A 21,734-nucleotide genomic window follows, 5' to 3' on the forward strand; every position below is an offset into this window, starting at 1 on the left:
CTCAGGAATGGAGTTTCTTCAATGATCTTGTACCTCACCCAGATGCAGCAGTCCTCTAATGGATAGGAACGTCACTTTTACTTGGTTAAGTACTGAATAATAAAGTCATTTATATAGTATAACCTTATCTTCCTTCAAACAAAAATCTGTTGGATTCTTTTTGTAGGGATCCTTTGAAGGCGATGGGCTTCCCAGGTGGCACTAACCATCAAGAACCAGCTTGCCAATGCAGAAGACAGAGGTAAGTATGATTCCTGGGTTGGGAAGATCCCCTGGAGGAGGGCATGGCAACCCAGTCCAGTATTCTTGTCTGAAGAATCCCATGGGCAGAGAAGCTTAGCGGGCTACAGTCCATGGGGTCGCAAAGAGTCAGACTTGACTGAAGTGACTTAGCACGCATGCACATATTAAAGGTGATGTGCTCTTCCTTTGAGGGGAATCTGCTCAGCCTCAGATTAATTTTATGATTATGAACCCTCTCATTCAAGTTTCAAGAGTAAACTCTTCCTTTGTATTTTTTAAATTGAGTGGAAACAGTATTATGCTTCCAATGTAGCTAGAGATTTCTCTCTCCCCCGATAATCCTTTTCATTCTCTACTGCTGCTGCTGCTGCTGCTGCTAAGTCGCTTCAGTCGTGTCCGACTCTGTGCGACCCCACAGACGGCAGCCCACCAGGCTCCCCCGTCCCTGGGATTCTCCAGGCAAGAACACTGGAGTGGGTTGCCATTTCCTTCTCTACTAGTGGTAGAGAATTTTTTTAACATTCAGTTCCATTTCAGCCCAGGTGACCTAGATTTGAAACCTACACACCTACAGGCTAGTAGTTCTTAAATTTTATCTTGCATCACAACCCCTTGAGGTCTTGGTGGGCTCTATCTTGTTTCCAATTCAGTAAGTTTGGGGTAAAGCCCAAGAATGTGCATTTCTAATCAATTCCCAGGTGATGCTGACACTGCTCGTCTTGTGTTGATCTCATGATGATCTACTGATAGAGATGAAATGTGTATACACATATATGAATTGGTTAAGTGCAGCTCCCCTAATCCAAAGGAGTTTAGCTATAGTAAGTAGCAGCCTTGGGGTATCTAATCACTGAAGACTGCAGTAAACACGGTGCAGTTTTAGACTGAGTCCCTACAGCAAGCCATGCAGTGTTTATGTGCTTATATGTAATGTAAGCAGCATGGGCCTCAATGGTGAGAAGGTGGTTGTGTTGCTTTCCTAACTTAACCTTGTAAGAGACTGATATTTAGGACATTTGCCTCCCCATAACTGGAATTGAAGGCATTTTCTGTCTCTAGCAAGAAGTCTGCAGGACTCACCATCTTACAAAGTTTTCTTAAAAGTCTAGATGACAGTCAATATTTTTTCCTCCACAATATATATGTAAAACAATTATTCATATTTACTCTTTCCTTTTAAAAACATCAAGCAAATATGTACTATGTGCCAGGCACTATTATTAATGGCTGAGAACAAAGATGAAAAAGACTTTGTCCTTTCATGAAGCTCATAGTAGAATAAAATAAAAGAAACAGATTAAAAATAATTTAAAACCAGAAAAACAAGGTAGGTATAGGATCTGGAACATTGAAAATACTAAGATTTAGCGCCCCTCCTCTGGCTTTTTACTGGTTACAGTAAAGAAAGTACTAGATGTCAGAAGTACAATCTAAGAATGGGATGGGCAGGACTCTTAATAAAATTTCACACATAGATGAGATTATACAATTCTTACGCAGCAAATTATGCAATAAGGTTGGTCTTGATCTGTAGGTTGATAAATGGCCAGGATGACCTCATGATATCTTCTGAGATAATTCTGACATTTCAACAACTATGAATTTCAATGAAAAATTAAAACATAGAGTAACAAATAACATTACATATTCATTAAAACACTTACTAGCCCATACTTACCAACCACCTCTTCCATGGCAAATACATTTTGTATAGCACTTCTATAAATTCCTTGACACTTTCTCCTTTTTTGATAATAGGAACGGGGTCCACAGATGGATTAGATGCACACGAAAGTCAGTATTCGTGGAATCTGTTAGGACAGATGTGGCATGGTTACAGAGGTGTATGGTACTTTTTGCTTCTTTCCAATGGTTGTAGGTCCTCCAAAATCCACCTCATTTTTCCCAGAGTAAGATCAGAGTAAAAAATAAATGTTTATGGTTAACTGGGTAAATTAATCCAAAATTTTGCTTTATATTCTAAGAAGAAACAATCCTATTACTTTTTTATCATGAAGAGATTCTTTGGAAATACTCAACATTTATCAAATGAGCCTAGCAGAAACTACATTCTAAAGTAGATTAGTACTTTTAAAAGTGACAAGTGATAAATACAATTTCTTCCATGTGTTTGTTCCGCATCAATCCACTAAGCTCAATGAATTGATCAAGGCACTTTATACAGCTATGTCATTTACCTGAAAAAGTGGGTCTGAAAGGTTAATCTGACCAATGTCAAACAATTATAACGTGGTGTAGCTGAGGTTTTAATCTAGATCTGACTAAATCCAAAGCTCCTTCCACACTGCCAAGTGTTTAAAAAATCAGCATCCTATAGGTTCTGCAAAGGCATTCTACGGATCCCACAAAATTTTGATTCATATCGTTTTCTAAAAATGCTTTCCTCAAATTTAAAAAAACAATACACTTAGACACACAGGGAATTGTAAAATATTGGAGAGAACTAAGTTATATTGTCAAGTTATCTCATTTTTGTGTGGAGCTGCTTCTGCTCTGTACTTGGTCTTGATTTTCTTTAGCTCCGAACATCACATACACGAGTGTATTGCTAGAACACATTTAGCACATTTATTATAAAAGCAAGTGCAGGCAAGGTGTATTTATTATACAGTAACCAGTTAGTAACGTTGCTGCCACGCGTATCTTATGGAGACCTACTGTATGTTTTGAGTACAGGTGTCCTTCCGTGTCTGTGGGGACTGGCTCCAGGATCACCATGGATACCAAAATCTGTGGATACTAAAGTTCCTCCAATAGTACATAGTACAGCTGACCCCTGAATCTTACGGATGCAGAGAGCCAACTGTGCTTTCTTTTCAGGTGGGGTCATTTCTATGAGTTAATGTGAATGCAAATTTTATCCACTGTACATATTGGTATTCCACATGTTTACACTGGGGGAGAAAACTTTCCTGCTAAAACCATAGCACTACAAATGCTGTTTATCTTACTTGGGAATAAGAAAGATTCCGGATTTAAGCTCCCATCACCAATTAAAAATCTTTTAAAAGGATACAAAAGATCTTTTGCACATATATGAAAATCTTTTAAAAAATTTATGATGGTCTACTAAGCATAGTTAGAATTAGCACCAGGAAATCAACTAGTTGCTTAAGCATTAAAAGCATTAAATCTTTTAAGAATCTCAGTGTAGGGCAAATAGTTTAGTAAAGTCCTAAGGAGAAAAAAATTTAGTGGGTGTGGGAGCAAGAATGTGGGATTATAGTAAGAATGCAGAAGAAAAAAAAAACCCAAGAAACACCATCTCAACATGTAAAACTATAAAACTAAGCAATACAGAGGGGAAAGTCCTAGATGAGGATTTGGGAAAAACAATGATGAGCACCACTAAATCTAGGTAAGAGATTAGCTTTGTACTAGGCTTGGAATGTTGACCCAGTTAGTAATCTGTACACCTCAGCTTTCTCACCGATAGCCACCCAGCCTGTTTAAAGATCAAACCAGATAGCTTATTGAAACAGACCGCTATCAAAATAAACCTATAAGAGTAATTTGAGTGTGGGGAAGGGGAGAGAAGGTAAATCCTTCTCTTTTCCACTGCCATTCTCATTAGACCTGTAAGACAAAATACAGGCCCTACAAACTGAATGTTATCCAGGACAAAATCTAAGATTGCCCATTTCTTCTCACATTTCCCTTTCTTTTCCTCTTCAGCTTTTTAAAATTAATTAAAAGAGTTAATTTCTGTAACCTGTATGTTTACTGAAATTTAAGCAATGACAAGCTGGGACAACCTGGCTCAAAAAATGCCTGCTTCTAATAAACTTTAGAAAACTTGTAATAAAGTCTTAAGTTACAGTAGTAAGAATTACCGGAGAAGGCAATGGCAAGCCACTCCAGTACTCTTGCCTAGAAAATCCCATGGATGGAGGAGCCTGGTAGGCTGCAGTCCGTGGGGTCGCTAAGGGCTGGACACGACTGAGCGACTTCACTTTCACTTTTCACTTTCACACATTGGAGAAGGAAATGGCAACCCACTCCAGTGTTCTTGCCTGGAGAATCCCAGGGATGGGGGGGCCTGGTGGGCTTCCGTCCATGGGGTCACACAGAGTCGGACACGACTGAAGTGACTTAGCAGCAGCAAGAATTACTCATGTCATTTTATTATAGAATTTTAAACTTCTGGCTATGTTTTTAAATTTATTACTTTGTTATCTGATCATCTGGTGGGCTTGGAACAGCAACATGACACCAGAGAAAGCACTCCGTTGTTTCACAGCACATAACCCCAGAAAACCTTTCTAAAATTAAAGTCAAGAAACGTACTTAGCTACTTAAAGATACTTAATAGGAAAATAAGTACGTCATTCTACACCCAACCCTTTTGGGACAACTCTCATTTGCACACTCTGACACAGAGACCACACACAGTGTAAAACACAGAACATCACAGAAAAGACTGCTTATCAGTCAGCTTTCATCTTTGCAACCAAAGGTTTTCTCTAGCAAGATATGACTAATGGATTGTTAAAAACTGGTCACAGAGTTAGTTCTGTATTCTGCTTATAATGACAAAGTGGAGGACAACCTACAAGGCTGTTATTTCTTACGGGAAATACAGAGTACTAGTTTGGAAACAATTTGACCTCTGGATATTTGATTTTTACACTATTCACTGAGTGCTGACACTGGAGTCATGATTCTTTCAGATTTGCCAGGAAAGACTAAGTGGTAATAAACCCTTAGAGGAGAAGGGGACGACAGGGGATGAGATGGTTGGATGGCATCACTGACTTGATGGACATGGGTCTGAGCAAGCTTCAGGAATTGGTGATGGACAGGGAAGCCTGGTGTACTGCAGTCCATGGGGTCACAGAGTCGGACATGACTGAGCAACTGAATAAACCCTTAAGCAAAAGAATAAAGCAGCCTAATGAATTAGTGAATATCTACTTTACTTTTGATATGAATACTCTCCTAGATAGTTCTATAGCCGTTTTGCATTTGGTTTGACGTATTTGCATGTGAAATTCTTTTCTGTATGCAGGAAAAACAACAGGAATATCTATCATTCTTTAAGCATGCACAGGGAAGGTACTGGAAGTGGAAACAAGAGAATTCAAGTCTTGCTGTATTAATTTGTTAAACATAGGCTTTACCACTGCAAGTCCTCTACTAAAGTTCCCAAACCAGAAATGTCTCTTATCTACTTACTGATGTATAGTTAGATTGGGGTTGAATTTAGGACAGTTCTAGTTTGGAGAATGATCTACTACTTTACATTTCAATGGAATACTATCTTTATATGTATTCCCAAGTCTATGTCTGCAATTAAGAAAAAGCACAGGTTTAATTTAGAAGCCACAAAATACTTAGGTAAATGAAGTCTTATGCTTACAAAGCTACTGTCTTGAAACTCACATTCATCATTATTCTTTACCCACTTATAAAAAACTAGTTCTCAGATTCTGCACACAGATAGCTTTATGTAAAATATATAAACATTTGTTCAAATTGATACACAGATTGCATAAATATGGCAATTAAGCTTAAATTTACAGATGTGCATGTACAATGTTGTGCAAGTTATCACAATATTACAATTTCAAAAATTATTCCAATGGAATCCAAGTAAAGCAGTTAGTGAAGATACCCATGCAGAATTTAAATATCTCAGAACAAAGTTTTAAACGTCTTCAGTAAAAGTTCACACATTTAAAATAGTTTTATTCATTTTATTTGTATATGTCAAAATACATTTTTATTTCCAAAATAGTGGGTTTTGCAACTAGTTTCATGCAGAAACAAGGTCTGCTCAATACTACCAATAAAATCAATATAGCACAGTAGCTGTTCAGTTTTAGATACAAAGAATAAATAACCTAAATACAAAACACTAAAATATTAGAAACATGTATTTAATCATTCTTCACAGGCATCCAAACTTCACAAATATAATCCTTAGCATGCCTAACTGTTGTGCAACCAGAATATGTTGCAGTCACTCAAACTGATCAATTATCTGTATGTTTTACGTCCACAAAAGACCATGGAAATTCTCTATATTCAGACCCACCATTCATACAGTTCAAATGTAACCAAAAATAAAATTCCCACAACTATCCTTGTACCTTTAAAAATCAAGAATCCTGAGCTTGGTAGTAAGAGCATAACCTTATATCTTCATAAAACCAATCAAGAGAGGACTTAAAATCCTGCTTTACCAAAACACCCTTTCCCAACCCCAAAGTAATCTAAAATAGGCAGTAGAACACAATGACCTTTGAAAATGAAGGGGTACAAATTCACATTTAATATAGTATACAATACAGTCAATAATACAATTATCTACTGTAAGCTTTACAATGTACAATCTATTCCAATGGCTGAACTGTTCAGTGGTTAAGGAGACAGTTTATGTGCCAGAAAGATATAGTACTTTTTGCATGGTTTAATGAAAATATAAAAGCTATTTGTCCAAATAAATGCCATCTTCACTATTTACTTGGTTTTGCTTTTCTTTTTTTTTTTAAAAAAGGCCACTGAAATGTATAAAATGGTCTGAACATGATGGTGGTATCAAAGTCAATGCCTCTTCACATGGCAATAACAGTGCATTTAACACGAACTCACGGGTTAAGTCTGCAAATGATTTCATAGCATTACTTTGGCTAGCACAACAGTTTTAGACAGCACTCAGATAAATATAGGTATGTGAAATGTGAAGCAATTATCTTATGCAACTTTAATTATGGCTGAATACTATCAAATGAAAACTGCAAATAAAAGTAAGAGCATTTTACAGTAGAAAACTTTTGTAATGATAGGGCTCCACATAACGTGTTAATTTAAGTCTTTATATCACTTTGTTAGTAAGTTTTGTTCTTAACACTATTATGGAGTAGCCTACTTTGCACTAACAGACATTTGAAATAATAGTCAAGCATGCCATGTGGTGGTCTAAAAATCAAACAATACACTTATTTATATATACAGCATCACTCAGTACCAGCTAAAATGAATGTGAAGATTACAGAACCTAACATCTTATACTACATAATAAAAAACAAACAAAAACAAAAAAGTGACCAATGAAGGCAGAAAATAGGACTTAAAAGAATCTAATCTCAATTGACTTTAAAGCATTCATAAAAGGAATAAATGCATATTGCACAAACAGTGAAAGCAAATGTTCCACCAAGCAATTCAGTTCCAGGTGGGGACAAGAGCATTAGCCTAATATATGACAATGATTTCAGAGGAGCAAGTGTTCTTTTCTGTAAATGAGAAAGCTGTGAGACGACAGAAAGTCTGCCACATGAAAAGTTAGAAGGAAAAGATACAAACCCAAACTTAGATGTAAAGCAAAAAACAAAACAAAACAAAATAAAATTAAATATTGAAAAACTGGAAACTGTGGCACATCAAAAAATGCTGAATAACTGTCTTCTGTGAGAGCTGAGTTTTTGTTGACACAAAAGTATTTATGTACAACTAAGGCTTACTGGTTAAATATCTGAGGCATATCTGGCCTTGAACACTTTCCTTATATGCTGGAGCTGTAAACAAGTTTTCTCAGTCATAAAAAAATTCTTCTCAGCAGCTGCATTAACATGAAACAATGGTCTTGATACAAGGAGAAAAAAAAAAAAAACAGAAAATTAAACAAAACTCCTAGATAAGAGGGCATTTGGCAGGATATCCAAAAATGACAGTCTCCAAGGATTCTTCCCAGGCTTCCAGTGACGGTCAATTATGGTCCACTGGGTTACTAATATGTGCAATTCCATTACTTGCTGCTTTTTTTATTTGGAAAGTTTGCTTATAACTCTGATCAAGGCCCCATTTTCATCTTTTAGCCTCTGGTTGTCTGCTTTCAGGTCTGGTAACATCTGTGAGAGGAAACGTAGAAGAAAAAGTTTGAATTCAATAATGAGATTAAAGTGTTCCTCTTTAAATGTTATGTTTTTACCACAAGACACATGAACAAGCTTTGTCAGTTATATATACTTCTAATGACTAAAACATATTATCAGGAAGAAAGAGGCCCCTCCCCACAATTTGTGAAGCTAATTAGTTTAATAAATGATGAAATGAAAGGTTTATTCTCCCGAAGTTATCAATTGAAATGTACTAAATCACTTGACATCATGACTCACAAGCATACCATATTAGAGCAGCCAAGGAAAGGAAGACTGTTTTTATGTTAGGATAGGCTCTTAAAGGAAATTCCTTTAGGAGTTTCTGTTAGCCCAAACTAAGGCCTTTTGCTTTGTTTATGACAGACCTCAAGCCACACTGTTACTCCGCAAGAAAACCCGACTACTTAGGGAAGTTTTGAGGGAGTCAGACTTGTTTTAAATTATTACAATTCCTTAAATGATTTACCTTGTATTAAGTTTAAATGCCTGGTACATGTTTGATCCAAGATAGGTGCTCAATTAAATAATAAAGCAATTACTACTCTCATTAGACTAAAATAATTTACAAGCCAAAGTAATAAGTCTGAATTTCTTAAAATATCCAAGCATAAAAAATACTACTAGTGTTTGGAGTAAATAGAAAAACACACCCTTACACCCTGAAAACATATCAAAGTTTTTTTTATAGACAAAGTAAAGGAGGGGGTGGAAATACTGTAAGTTAATTGGGCTTTCTACTAAGAATGATTTAAATGACATGTGCTCCATCAGATTTGATAGGAAATGGAATAGCTTATAGTTTGGACATTAAAACAGACTTTCCAAGTTAATTAGGTCTCTTTCCTCAGCTTTCAAAATGTACCAGGTTATCAATTTAGATAAAAGTAAAACTATTTGCAAAACTGTCTTATGCAAAATCTTCATGAGAAGTTTAATTTTAGGTGTAACCAATCAATTCTTAACCTGTGCTCAGAATGTATGGATATAAAATACAGTAATCTGAAGTTTATCTATTAAGATAGCGCTAGAATAGAGAACTGAGTAATATTAATTAAGATGGTTCTGACTGAAATGACATTATTTTGAAAAGCAGATAATTTATGTTTAATCTTCAGCTTCTACATATATTAATTATATATAAAATACAAGTTACACTGTTTGTGTTCCATTTTCTAGTAAAGAATTTTAAAGTCATATTTTTAAGTGCTAAAAAATTTGTTGAGCCAAAAACGTCCTCAAGCTTTGTAAAAGTGCAGATAAGTCTTTTATCTAAATGCTGAGATCATTCCCTTAGTTTACTGCAGTTTATCAGTCACAATACACAATTAGTGACACTTTCTAACATTCTGAGAAGCCATGCACAATTAAACAGTTACATGACAAGTTCCAGACACAATGGCATTAATTTGTAAAAGTGAGCTCAAGACACGCTTACTAATACAAAAACACCTGCCTGGCTCTACTAAGAAGAAATGATGAAACTATAAATTATAGATTCACAGACTGCAGTTGCCTACAGAACCCTGAGCGCTTGGCTACCACTCTTGTCAAGGCCCTATTCTCAGTCAGCAGTCGCTCATTTAACTCTCTCAGAGTTTGAATTTGCTTTATTTGGTGCAGATTCTGCAGGAATCAGAACATAAAGAAATAGAAAATAAAAAATAAGAAAGTGGAAGAGTACAATGAAAACATAAAGAATCATAGCCAACAAATATAAGAAGAAAAAATTAAGAGTCTTAAGAGAATATTCCATGAAATTTATACAAGTAAACAGCACAGTCCTAAAATTCTTTAGCAAACAAAATACACAAGCAAACAAAATCCAAAAACATTTTCTCCAAAGCTATTCAATAATGTTCCAATAAGAAACCAAATAATTCAATAGAAAAACATTTAAATCCTAATATTCTAATTCTGTGGGCATAATATCCTATGCATTAGTTCATTAATTTATAATATGATTATTTTATACAAGCCAATGTAATAAGAGGTAATCAATTAATTATATTATGCTTTTCTTCCTGCAAAGAATGTACCTTCCAATATTCAAAACCAATCTATTTTCACAGGGGATGCAGAGTTCAATAAGCTGTACCTCTGTCCACTACTCTGATGTCCTTCATTTTCAAAGAACATTTTTGCATGATCCCCGCTCACCATTTTCTCCCCAGGGAACAGAATATTTGAAATGTAAAGAAGAAATGATACATTCCAAATCTTGGTCAATATCATCTTATTTATTCTATACCTGAACATCAAAAGTGCCATAAAAACAGATTAACAAAAGAATTTGAGTTTTAAATACTTTTCTAGCTCACCTAAAAACCTGACTTTAGGAAGAAACAGAAGCACAAGACATAGATAACTCACAGACTGCATAAGCAACTTTAAGAACAATGAATAAACATAGTATCTATACTAGTACTGTGAAATTTGAGTTTATACCACAGCACTGTTTACTTACTTTGAGCTCTTCTTCCATTTCAGATATTCTTCTTTCTAGAGCTCTTCGTTCCTAGATGAATTTAAGGTATTAATGTTACTGATATAATTATTATACTCTTAAATTTTCTTCTAAATTGTGAAACAGTGACACTTTAGAATAACAATCAAATCAGGAGCAGTGTAGGAAAAGATGTGATGCCAGTGATGTGTAACGAGCTCTCCAAAATTTAAGAGAAATAAATATGAAGATCATTACTCTATTACTTCCTATAAGCTCTTTCTTTAAAGCTTTGACCTTCTGGTAAAATGCCACATAACACGTTCAAACTGTTTTCAGTTTACATAAAACTAGGGATAGAGTAAACTGATACTCAAGATTGAAGACTGCACTGAAAAGAAAAAAACAAAAACTCACACAGAGATGCAATTACTCTACAGTGATAAGAAGCAGAAAAAGCAAGAAGCAAACGTGACTCAAGTATGTGTATTTTAAAATTTCAAAACAGTCTAAAAGATGGTTCTCCCTCCACCCACAATGTATACTAGTCATCATTTGTTCAGTTGACTTTAGAGCTTCGTATTTAGTTTTATACTCTGTGTAGCATTAATGCAGTGAATCTAATAAAGAAGCAACTGTAGCATTTATTTTAAACCACTTCCTTTCAAAGAGTGACAGGCAAAGGCAACATACAGTATATTACTGCAGTGTGCACTTTTATTCTCCCTTAAATAATAAGCGTTCTAGGGTGTTATGCAAGAAGCAAGCAGCAGTAATTAATGTGCTTAAAACTTTGGTTAGGTCATACCGCCGAGAAGATACTGACTCTTGCCGGTCACCTTTCAGATACAAACCATTTAAATTTAGTTTAATCACATTGACACTATTTCCAAGACATTCTTTCCCAGATTAATAATTAATGCTGATACTTAGTAAAGCAGTACATTTACTGTAAATGTTAACATTTTTAGGGTATGTGATTTTAAAAAACAGATGGCATCCTATTCATAGGCTTATAAGTATTGTGTTTTTCTATTATATTAGCATGTTTAAACATTATTAGGTAGACAAACATATTACTTTTGATAAAAAGAACTTTCTCTTAGTTAACAGTACAGCCACAACCCATTCATAAAAACTAATGCACTTCTCAAAATACTAGGACATGTCATATTTGATCCTCATAACTTTGTGCAATATCAGCAATATTATATTTCCTCCAGCTGACGGGGAACACCCTCATCAGCCTTAATTTTATTATGCGTCTTCAAGATTTTAACTAATTAGTGGTAAAGCAAGACAACAACACTCTATTGAACTGTCAAACTGCCAACTGTAAAGTTGCAGGCAATTTCTTATACCTGAGAAACTTGTACCATTTAAAAATATGGCTAAGAGAAAAAAATGCATATAAAGTGCTTAACTCAGTGCCTGTCTGGTATGTAAGACAGTGCTAAATAAAAGTTAGCAGTTATTATTAGTACTGTGACCACCAACGTCTGCTACACTGAAAAGTAGACTGACTGCTTTGTAATTTATCTGCATTTGACAGGCAGAAAAAGAAGGTCAGGTGGGAATGTCAGAATATGAACATGGGTATATTATTTAAATGCATAAGCCTAGATGAAAAATATCACTTATCTCTGCATGATAGGGAGATTTTACTTTCATCTTTTGCTAAAATTTTTGTAATAAACACATTTTCACAAAAAATTAAATATTCTTTAAAACTGTGACTATCTCAAAAATAAATACTATTTAAAGTATATGGTAATCCATATCTTTCACCCCAACTATTAGTATAGATAAAGGAGAACTGAAAATATTTCTTTACTATTTCTACATATCTTGGATATAAAATTCCATAAGTTATACTGTGATATAATAACATTACATTTAATATAATAATTGATTCTAAAATTTAGCAATTACAAGTTATATCAATAGGTTTTTAAAAAGCCTAGAACAATGATTTCTAAAACCTGATGAAATCATAATAAAACTAGCAGTTATTACACATTACAATTTAGTAAATGACACAGATAACTTTTTGTCTATTATTCTGCATTTATATCACTTTCCTCCTTTTTGGGGGGATTATTGGAAGGACTGATGCTAAAGCTGAAACTACAATACTTTGGCCACCTTATGCAACGAGTTGACTCACTGGAAAAGACTCTGATGCTGGGAGAGATTGGGGGCAGGAGGAGAAGGGGACGACAGAGAATGAGATGGCTGGATGGCATCACCGACTCGATGGACATGAGTTTGAGTGAACTCCGGGAGTTGGTGATGGACAGGGAGGCCTGGCATGCTGTGATTCATGGGGTCGCAAAGAGTCGGACAGACATGACCAAGCGACTGAACTGAACTGAAAAAGGTAAATTGGCTATTTTTGAAATGGAATGGAAGAAAATATACCAAGTACTCTTGACTCTCTTTGATCTAGAGATCACAGCTCCACAGTATGTAATTTCTTCTGTGGCTGAAACCTTGAAAATCTAGCCACTGCTCAGTAGTATTACAGGTACTCTTTAAGCATTTTTCCATTTATTTTTGATCATTTATATACATCTTCAACTGTTCAGACTAAACTTGTGGAGTTATTCCTATGCCCACTGCCAGATCCTTGAGCAATAATAGTAATAATAAAGGGAGAAAAATACAAGTGAATATATCATAGCCAGACAAGAAATTGTAGAAAGACATAAAATGGTAAAAGAATTTTCTTATACTAATTTTTTGGTTTAAAAGAGCCTATTTAAGTTAAATATTTAAACTCAAAATTAAATATTATTAAATTAACTTTAAAAAGAATTTAAAAATTTGGTCTCCATACCTTTAAAAACTTTAATAATGGAAGTATTTTATTTTTGCAAAGAATTAAACCAAATGTATATATGATTAATGTGTTTTAAGTATATCACCACAGATAATCAGAGAGATAAATGGCATTTTAAAAATATCAGATTCACTACCACAATGTGTATGTTTCAGAACTAAGACAAGATATGTTTTTTGGTCCATTAAAAGAATAACACAGTAAATTAAATTTTATTTAACAAGGTAATTTTACCCTGTAAGACTCTATAAAGAAGCTAGAAAACATTCATAATCAAATTAACAAATATCCATTTAAACTAATTAAAACTACCATCCATAAAAACAAAACTAAAGAAAACCTATTATTGCTTATACAAAAAATAAAGTGGGAAATGGTTATTTATTCATTAAGATCAACACTTACCCTTTTTTCCATTTCTAATAGTGACCTATCAGTGAATCTTTCTTGTCTCTGTGAGGAGGTAAGAAACAGAAAGAGATGTAAGTGCAATAAAGATGGGGAAGGGGAGAGGACCATAGTAACTGTGTCTGTGTGTGTGTGCGCGTGCGTCTGACTCCTTACGCCCCAAAGGACTGTAGGCTGCATGCTCCTCTGTTCTTGCAATGCTATTCAGGAGGAGTAATAATACAGTGTGAGTAAAGAAAAGAGAACACAGAATTTGTGCCGAAATTAAAACAAAGATTTATTAGAGGGATGCTTAGACATCCTCTATGTATCATTTTGCCTCAAGTCTTTACAGTTAAGCAGGGAGCAAGGATGGGTGACTACTGGGCACAAAGTCAAAAAACCCCCAGTCTTCCCTCCCATGTGCAAGTTCTCTGTCTCCATCACAGTGAAGAGAGGCTAACCCGAATGCTCAGACTCCAGGACCCTGACTGAAATGTAGTTTGGACCAGATTGTGTGCCTCTGTACCCATGCAGTCTGACCTGTAAATTGGTCTCTTCTACCTCTCATGGCTCTCTTAGTCTTGCTAGCTCTTTCTCAAAAGTTTTCTTTTCTAATCGTCCATGTTCCAAAATTGGTAAGAAGGATCACATCTCTTGTCACTTATAAGAAATCCCAGCTGCATAGCTTTTCTTTTCCTGGCAAGCTCAGGTCTCATTTTTCTGTTTTCTGCTTCCTGTACTGTATAGTCAACTACAGAGATCTCGAGATGAAAAGGACCTTTGGGGCTTTAGGCCACATGTTGCACTCAAAACCAAGGAGCTATGCATGTGGGTATTGAGCACAGGGACAGTAAAAAAGCAAGTGCTTAGTTTTTATTTACACTGACCTCTGTTCATACATTTCCCTTGGGATTCCTGTTCAATTTACTGAAAATGAATTCATCAAAGGGTTCATGCCCCAAAAGCCAATGTACTGAATAACCAATTTAAAAAATTTACCAAGAATGGCTTTTGCTAACTACTTAACAAGAATGCTCTTTTATGGTCATTAACCACAAAATATCCTTTAAAAAACTATATACACACACACACACACACAAATAGTTCATCGTGATTAAGCACAACTTCATTAATTTGGCGATTCAAAAACATTTCTTAATATAATTTTCTCTTCTGTCAATCCTTTCAACATTTGTATTTTTGTACCATCAGGGTTTGTAAAGCAGTTACTCTTTGACCCTTCTTGCAAAATTTCTTTTTTATAGTTATAGTATACAAATTAAGATCTAATCATGGCCATCTCCCCTTCAGAGATCACAGCCTTCGTTGTGAAGGGGCTTGTGTAACTCAATGAAGCTATGAACCATGTTGTGCAGTGCCACTCAAGATGGACGGGTCATAGTGAAGAGTTCTGAAAAAACACGGTCCACTGGAGGAGGGAATGGCAAACCACGCCAGTATTCTTGCCGTGAGAACCTCACGAACAGTATGAAAAGACAAAAAAGATACAACACTGGAAGATAAGCCTCCATAGGTTGGAAGAGTGATTCCCAGGTGGCTCAGTGGTAAAGAATCCACTTGCCAGTGCAGGAGACGCTGGAGACACGGGTTTGATCCCTGGGTCGGGAAGATCTCCTGGAGAAGGAAACAGCAACCCACTCTGATATTCTTGCCTGGAGAATCGCGTGAACAGAGGAGCCTGGTGGGCTACAATCTGTGGGGTCGAAAAGAGTTGGACATGACTGAGCACTTCCGTATGCACACAGGTCAGAAGATGTCCAATATGCTACTAGGGAAGAGCAGAGGGCAATTACTAATAGTTCAATTGACTATGCGAAAGCCTCTGACTGTGTGGATCACAAGCAGCTGTGGAAAATTCATTAAAAAAATGGAATACCAGACTATCTTATCTGTCTCCTGAGAAACCAGAGAAGCCAGTCAAGCAACAGTTAGAATCAGACATGGAACAATGGACTGGCTGTAAATTGGGAATTTAAATTGTCACTTTGCTTATTTAACTTATATGCAGAGTACGTCAAGCAAAATGCTGTGCTGGATGAGTAACAAGCTGGAATTAAGACTGCCAGAAGAAATATCAATAATGTTAGATATGCAGATGATAGTACTCTAATGGCAGAAAGTGAAGAGGAACTAAAGAGCCCCTTGATGAGGGAGAAAGAAAAGAGTGAAAAAACAGCTTAAAACTCAACATTCAAAAAACTAAGACCATGGCATTTGGTCTCATCACTTCATGGCAAATAGATGAGGAAAGTTGGACAGTGACAGATTTTATTTTCTTGGGCTCCAACATCACTGAGGGCGGTGATTGCAGCCATGAAATCAAGACACTTGCTCCTTGGAAGGAAAGCCATGACAAATCTACACAGTGTATTAAAAAGCAGAGACATCACTTTGCCCACAAAATCTGCATATTCAAAGCTACAGTTTTTACAGTACTCACGTATGGATGTGAGAGTTGGACCAGAAAGAAGGCTAAGTGCCAAAGAATTGATGCTTTTGAACTTGGTGTTGGAGAAGACTCCTCAGAGTCCCCTGGACAGCAAGGAGATCAAACCAATCAATCATAAAGAAAACCAGCCCTGAATAATCACTGGAAGGACTGATGTTGAAGCTGAAGCTCCAACACTTTGGGCACCTGACCCCAAGAGCCAACTCACTGGTGAAGATACACATACAAGAAAGACTCAAGGCAAAAAGAAGAGGGCAGCACAGGATGAGATAGTTAGATAGCATTACCACTTGATGGACATGAATCTGAGCAAACCCTGGGAGACAGTGAAGGACAGGGGAGCCTGGGGTGCTGCAGTCCATGGGGTCATAAAGGTCATTACTTAACAACAACATGGCAATCCAATCTGTTGTTTAGTTATTTTTATGTATTTTAAATTGTAACTATGCACCATGCAGCATGTGGTATGTTAGCTCTCTTGACCAGGGATTGAACCTGTGTCCACTGCAGTGGAAAAGCACAGTCCTAACCATTGGATTGCCAGGGAAGTCCTCATACAACTGATTTTTAGGAGGGGAGGGACCAACACTGTCTAGCTTATGGGAACTTAAGTTCCTCAACCAGGGATCAAACGCAGGCCCTTGGTAATACAAGTGCAGAGTTCTAGCCGCTGGACCTCCAGGGAATTCTTAGTCTGTTGTTTAAATGTTTTGTTTTGTGCTTACTCTTTCCGAAAAAAAAAAGTTAGGTATTCCAGTTGCTTATTATTAAAAATCAAATTCAGAATTATAAATGAGACTGTTTCTGCCAATTCTGATATGATTATGATATCTTTAAATTTATATTTTAATTGCTAGAAAAACAAAACAAAGGCTAAATATGCCACTTAAGCAAGTGCAAATGAATAATAAAATGCTAAAAAGATTGAAAAATGTTAAAAAGACAAACAACAACTGAAAAAAATAAAAATTACTGGAACAGTGTCAAATACATATAAATTAACAAAATGTTAAATGGAAAATTAGCATTTTTTTTCATATAGGGACAGTTCAGCAATTTTATGATTCATGTGCTAATTTTTTAGGTTAAAAAAAACACTTTACTTTTTTTGGTAAATATTCCAGTTAAAGCTGTTAAAATCACATTGAGCAAACCTGGTGAATTGATATTTGACAAAATAATTATTCATCAATTGGTTTCTGGCAAATTAGCCTATTTCACGCCCTTGGGGACTGTATAGGGAGTAGGGTGGCTGGACTAAGGCAGGCAGGATTCAACAATTCTATAGTCCTTGGCAGAAAACTATGAAACAGACCTAAACTTCAAGCTTAATTCTTTTCTTCTTTTTTGGTCATGCTGCGCAGCTTACAGGATCTTAGCTTCCCGACCAGTGATTGAACCTGGGCCCACAGCAGTGAAAGTGCAGAGGCTCAACCACTGGACCACTTGTTTTTTCCTAGCTTGCTATAAACATATCAGCCAATGATTGTTGAATTTTATAAAAAAATTTTGTCCACAATCTACTATCTCAAGATTAATTCTTAGTAAGATGATTGTTTTCCTTGGAAAAATTCCATGCAACTATCAAAACTTCCACTACTATATATATTCATAAATAGTTATCAAAGAAATGATTTAAAAAATACACAGATTCACAGTAGACTTAAATACTCAGGGTAAATAACTCAATAAAGTTGAACAAAAAGTTTAACATTCTGTCACTTTTATTTCTACATGTACCCCTAAACTTTTGAAATGACATTTACACAGTGTTTCCCACTAAGATATTAATTTTGAACATTTACTCAATATCTCATACTCTAATTCAGTGACTTATTTTTCTGACCACAGTCAATGGGAACAGAAATTTGTACTTGACCCAAAGGCAGCCTGCAACAGTTTTCCAGTGTCCTGTGAAATGGATACAAACAGAACCATGGGCACTAACAAGACTGCTTCATGTTGATGATAACTGGCTAATTCTATCAGCTCTCCTCTCTTGTAGAGTTTGAATGAGAAACTTATAGGAAGAATCAGATGACAACAAAGTAGGCAGAAAAGCAGAGAAACATACAGAGAAAGGAGTAAGCAGGGTCACCATAATGACAGAATACTACAGTAGGGAACAATGCTTATCTTTATTTAGAAAATATTATGACCAAATGTCTAGAACTAAAGCTATTTTCAGGGAACTAGTTATGATATTTTGTGGAAGTTCACTAAGCTATTAATGCAACCTAGAATGATGACATTCCAGTTTACCATGAGACTTAAGTGTAAGTCAGCAAGTTTAAACTTGTGTGACATTCCAAGTTTTTATGACACCTCACTAGGAAATGTGTTCTTGTTCTGCAGTACTTCTCTGTGTATCTTCATAGTAAACCTTCATTACCTGAGTCTTTAGTCAAAGAAAATAATGTCTCATTTATAGACTTGAAGATGCCATTCGAGAAGAGTGCTTTCAAACTAGATTCTAAAAGTTACCATAGAAATGTGTTTATGCTAGAAAGTCTTATGTTTAACATTAAACAAGTTTATTTCCTTAAAATTTATAGGACCCCTTAGAGCCTTTAACATATAAATCAGCCCTGCTAAATCTCCAAGGTACAGAATATATAGTATTTCTCAGTTACATGGGTCACAAAGCTCTTTTCTTTTTTTGTTTTGAACTGGAGCAGGAGAAGGAAGAGGAGGAAGAAGAGAAGACAGCACTTATTACTATCTCCCAGAACCAGTGCTTTATGAAAAAAGAGCTTAGGAAACAATTCTTAGGTCATACACATCCTAGATTGTACAGACAAGGCTAGGATGTGTATGATCGAAGGCCTAGTTCTGCTTGGCTATCCAAGTTTTCACTTCTAAAATTATGTCTGCCAGGTTGTTATCTTCTTTCAGAATTATTATTAAATCAGTTTTTTTAACTAAACAGTAAACATTCTTAAGGAATAAAAACTATTAAAAAAATGTATGAATTTAAGAAGACTCTGTAATTATTGCTGTTATTTGCTAAGTTGTGTCTGACTGTTTCTGTGATCCCATGGACTGCAGCCTGCCAGGGCTCCCCTGCCCACAGGATTTCCCAGGCAAAAAAACTGGAGTGGGTTGCCATTTTCTTCTCCAGGGGGATCTTCATGACGCAGGGACTGAACCTGCGTCTGTCTCCTGCACTGATAGGTGGATTCTTTACCACTGAGCCACCTGGGAAGCCCAAGATTCCATACAGATGCTTTTATTGCTTTCCTACATTTGGTATGCTGGAAATAAGCATTTAAAATCCTTCATGTACTACAACATAGATATTAAACGTCTAAAAATAGTTTGACTTTCTACCATAAGGCTATACTTCTATATTAGAAAAAAATAATAGTTACCAGTAAGCTGTATTATCTTGATTCCTTATTAATAAATAAGCTATTATCAATAACCAAACTTACATCCAGAACACAAGAGAAAATTACAATGCAATTTTTAGATAGAATAAATGACAACCATTACCTTTAAAGTAACAAAGAGAAAAAAATGTACAAACCTGGGTGGCTTTTTCCAATTGTAATTTAAGATCTGTCAGTTCCATATTTGTATCATGTAGCTGCGCTTTCAGCTTTTCATTTTCAGCTAGAATTTGTTCATAAAGCTATACAGATTAGGGGAGAAGAACAAATTACTTTTCTGCTTTCTTACTATTTTAAGATTTCCCAGTGACCTCTTTGCAATATTAAAACAGGAAGATTGATGTAACATATGAACTATTAAATAAATACATTAACTATATTATTTAATACATTTAATATTGGGGTCTGTGAGCTTTTCTGCCTATCATTCCCTCTTTGATTCCTGACACTGAGATGGAGCATCAGTGGCATTTATCATTATACTTGTATCATTTTTACTACAGTTAAAAGGAAAGTGAACAATTTCTTGAATATTTTCTTAACACTTGAATCTACTACTTCTTTTCCCCTCATTTCTAATATTACAACCACAGATGGCTACATTTATTTCTTACCTAGACGTTTCCATTATTAGAATCGCTCTCTTGACCTCCTAATCTACTTTATACAAAGCAGCAAGAGTTAAAATTTCAAAATAACAATCTCTACCAGCCATACCAAAAATTTAATTACTTCAATACATCATGTACCCTCCCACCATCAGGCTGGTCTATGTGCTTGCAATTCCATCTGAAACATCTTTTTCTCCCATTTTTTCAGCTGACTACTAATTGTCTTTCTGTTCTTGGCTGAAGTTTTACTTCTTTTGTTAAAAATTAATTTAAAAAAAAAAATGAAGGATAGTTTCTTTACAGAATTGTGTTAGTTTCTGCCAAACATCAACATGAATCAGCCATAATTATAAACATGTCCCCTCCCTCTTGAACCTCCCTCCCCACCCCACCCCTCCCCTCTAGGTTGATACAGAGCCCTGATTTGGTTTCCTGAGCCACACAGCAAGTTCCCATTGGCTGTCTATTTTACATGTGGTGATGTAAGCGTCCATCTTTCTCTCTCCATACATCCCACCCTCTCCTTCCTCCCCTACCCTGCTCTCCAAGTCCGTTAAGTATGTTCTCTATGTCTGTCTCCACTGCTGTCCTGCAAATAATTTCATCAGTGCCATCTTTCTAGACCCCACATATATAAATGCTTAATATGAAATAATTGTTTTTCTCTTTCTGACTTACTTCACTCTGTATAATCGGCTCTAGGTTCTTTTTTGGCTGAGTAATATTTCATTATATGTATGTACCACAGGAAATCTACCCTCAGACCCTGTCACTTCCTTTTGCTATACAATTTTATAAAATTGTGTCTTTACTTCAGGATTATGGTTTCAAATTTAGAAATTATCCACTGATTTGTATGATTATATGATAAAGTTTGTCTGCCTACTCCATGGAAGATACTCATCAGAGCAGGAACAGTATCTCTATCTACACTGGCCATGAGTAGAACTTCACTACTGAGTACACGTCAGTGTTCAGTTCTTTTTTTTTTTTTCGTTTAACTTCTAAACTTGTATTTATTTATTTATTTTAAATAAAAAATTACAGTTAAAAGTATTTTTATTAAAAAAGCACAAATGCAAAGAAATGAACAGAGGAAAATTTATGCGTCGAACCTGGACTGGTCACTATGATAATATACATGCTACAATTCCATTCTCCCCAATCATTCCACCTTCACCCTCTCCCACAGAGTCCCAAAGACTGTTCTAAATGCCTATGTCTCTTTTGCAGTCTCTTATACAGGGTTCAGGTTACCATTTTTCTAAATTCCATATATATGCGTTAATATACAGTATTGATGTTCTTCTTTCTGGCTTACTTCACTCAGTGTTCAGTTCTTTACTGAACGAATGACTGAATCTTATTCCTAACATAAACTGACCCCTATCCTCCTTCTGTTGATTTTACTTTCTTAATGGGCAATTAAGATAGCTGCC

The 21,734-nt window shown here is 35.6% G+C and overlaps 1 protein-coding gene across 12 annotated transcripts in view; it reads right to left on the reverse strand.

Annotated features, from left to right (window-relative positions):
- Positions 1-5,939: 5,939 nt before the first annotated feature.
- Positions 5,940-21,734, reverse strand: part of PPP1R12A (protein phosphatase 1 regulatory subunit 12A) — a 178,025-nt gene continuing 162,230 nt past the window's right edge. For 6 of the 12 annotated variants that reach the window (XM_055395316.2, XM_055395312.2, XM_055395309.2 and 3 more), the window contains 5 exons: positions 19,822-19,926; positions 15,405-15,536; positions 13,838-13,885; positions 10,612-10,662; positions 5,940-8,117 (listed from right to left, as the gene is read on the reverse strand). In XM_055395316.2, the coding sequence (XP_055251291.1) occupies positions 8,031-8,117; positions 10,612-10,662; positions 13,838-13,885; positions 15,405-15,536; positions 19,822-19,926 (423 nt within the window). In that variant the 3' untranslated portion in view covers positions 5,940-8,030. Of the gene's footprint in view, positions 8,118-9,611; positions 9,771-10,611; positions 10,663-11,398; positions 11,430-13,837; positions 13,886-15,404; positions 15,537-19,821; positions 19,927-21,734 lie in introns of those variants that run through there. The other 6 variants (XM_055395311.2, XM_088836824.1, XM_055395315.2 and 3 more) reach the window with 4 other exon arrangements.

This window comes from Moschus berezovskii, chromosome 6 (assembly GCF_049115385.1).
Source record: "Moschus berezovskii isolate FMDL1 chromosome 6, NW_MosBer_1.0, whole genome shotgun sequence".
In the NCBI taxonomy this organism is placed as follows: domain Eukaryota; kingdom Metazoa; phylum Chordata; class Mammalia; order Artiodactyla; family Moschidae; genus Moschus; species Moschus berezovskii.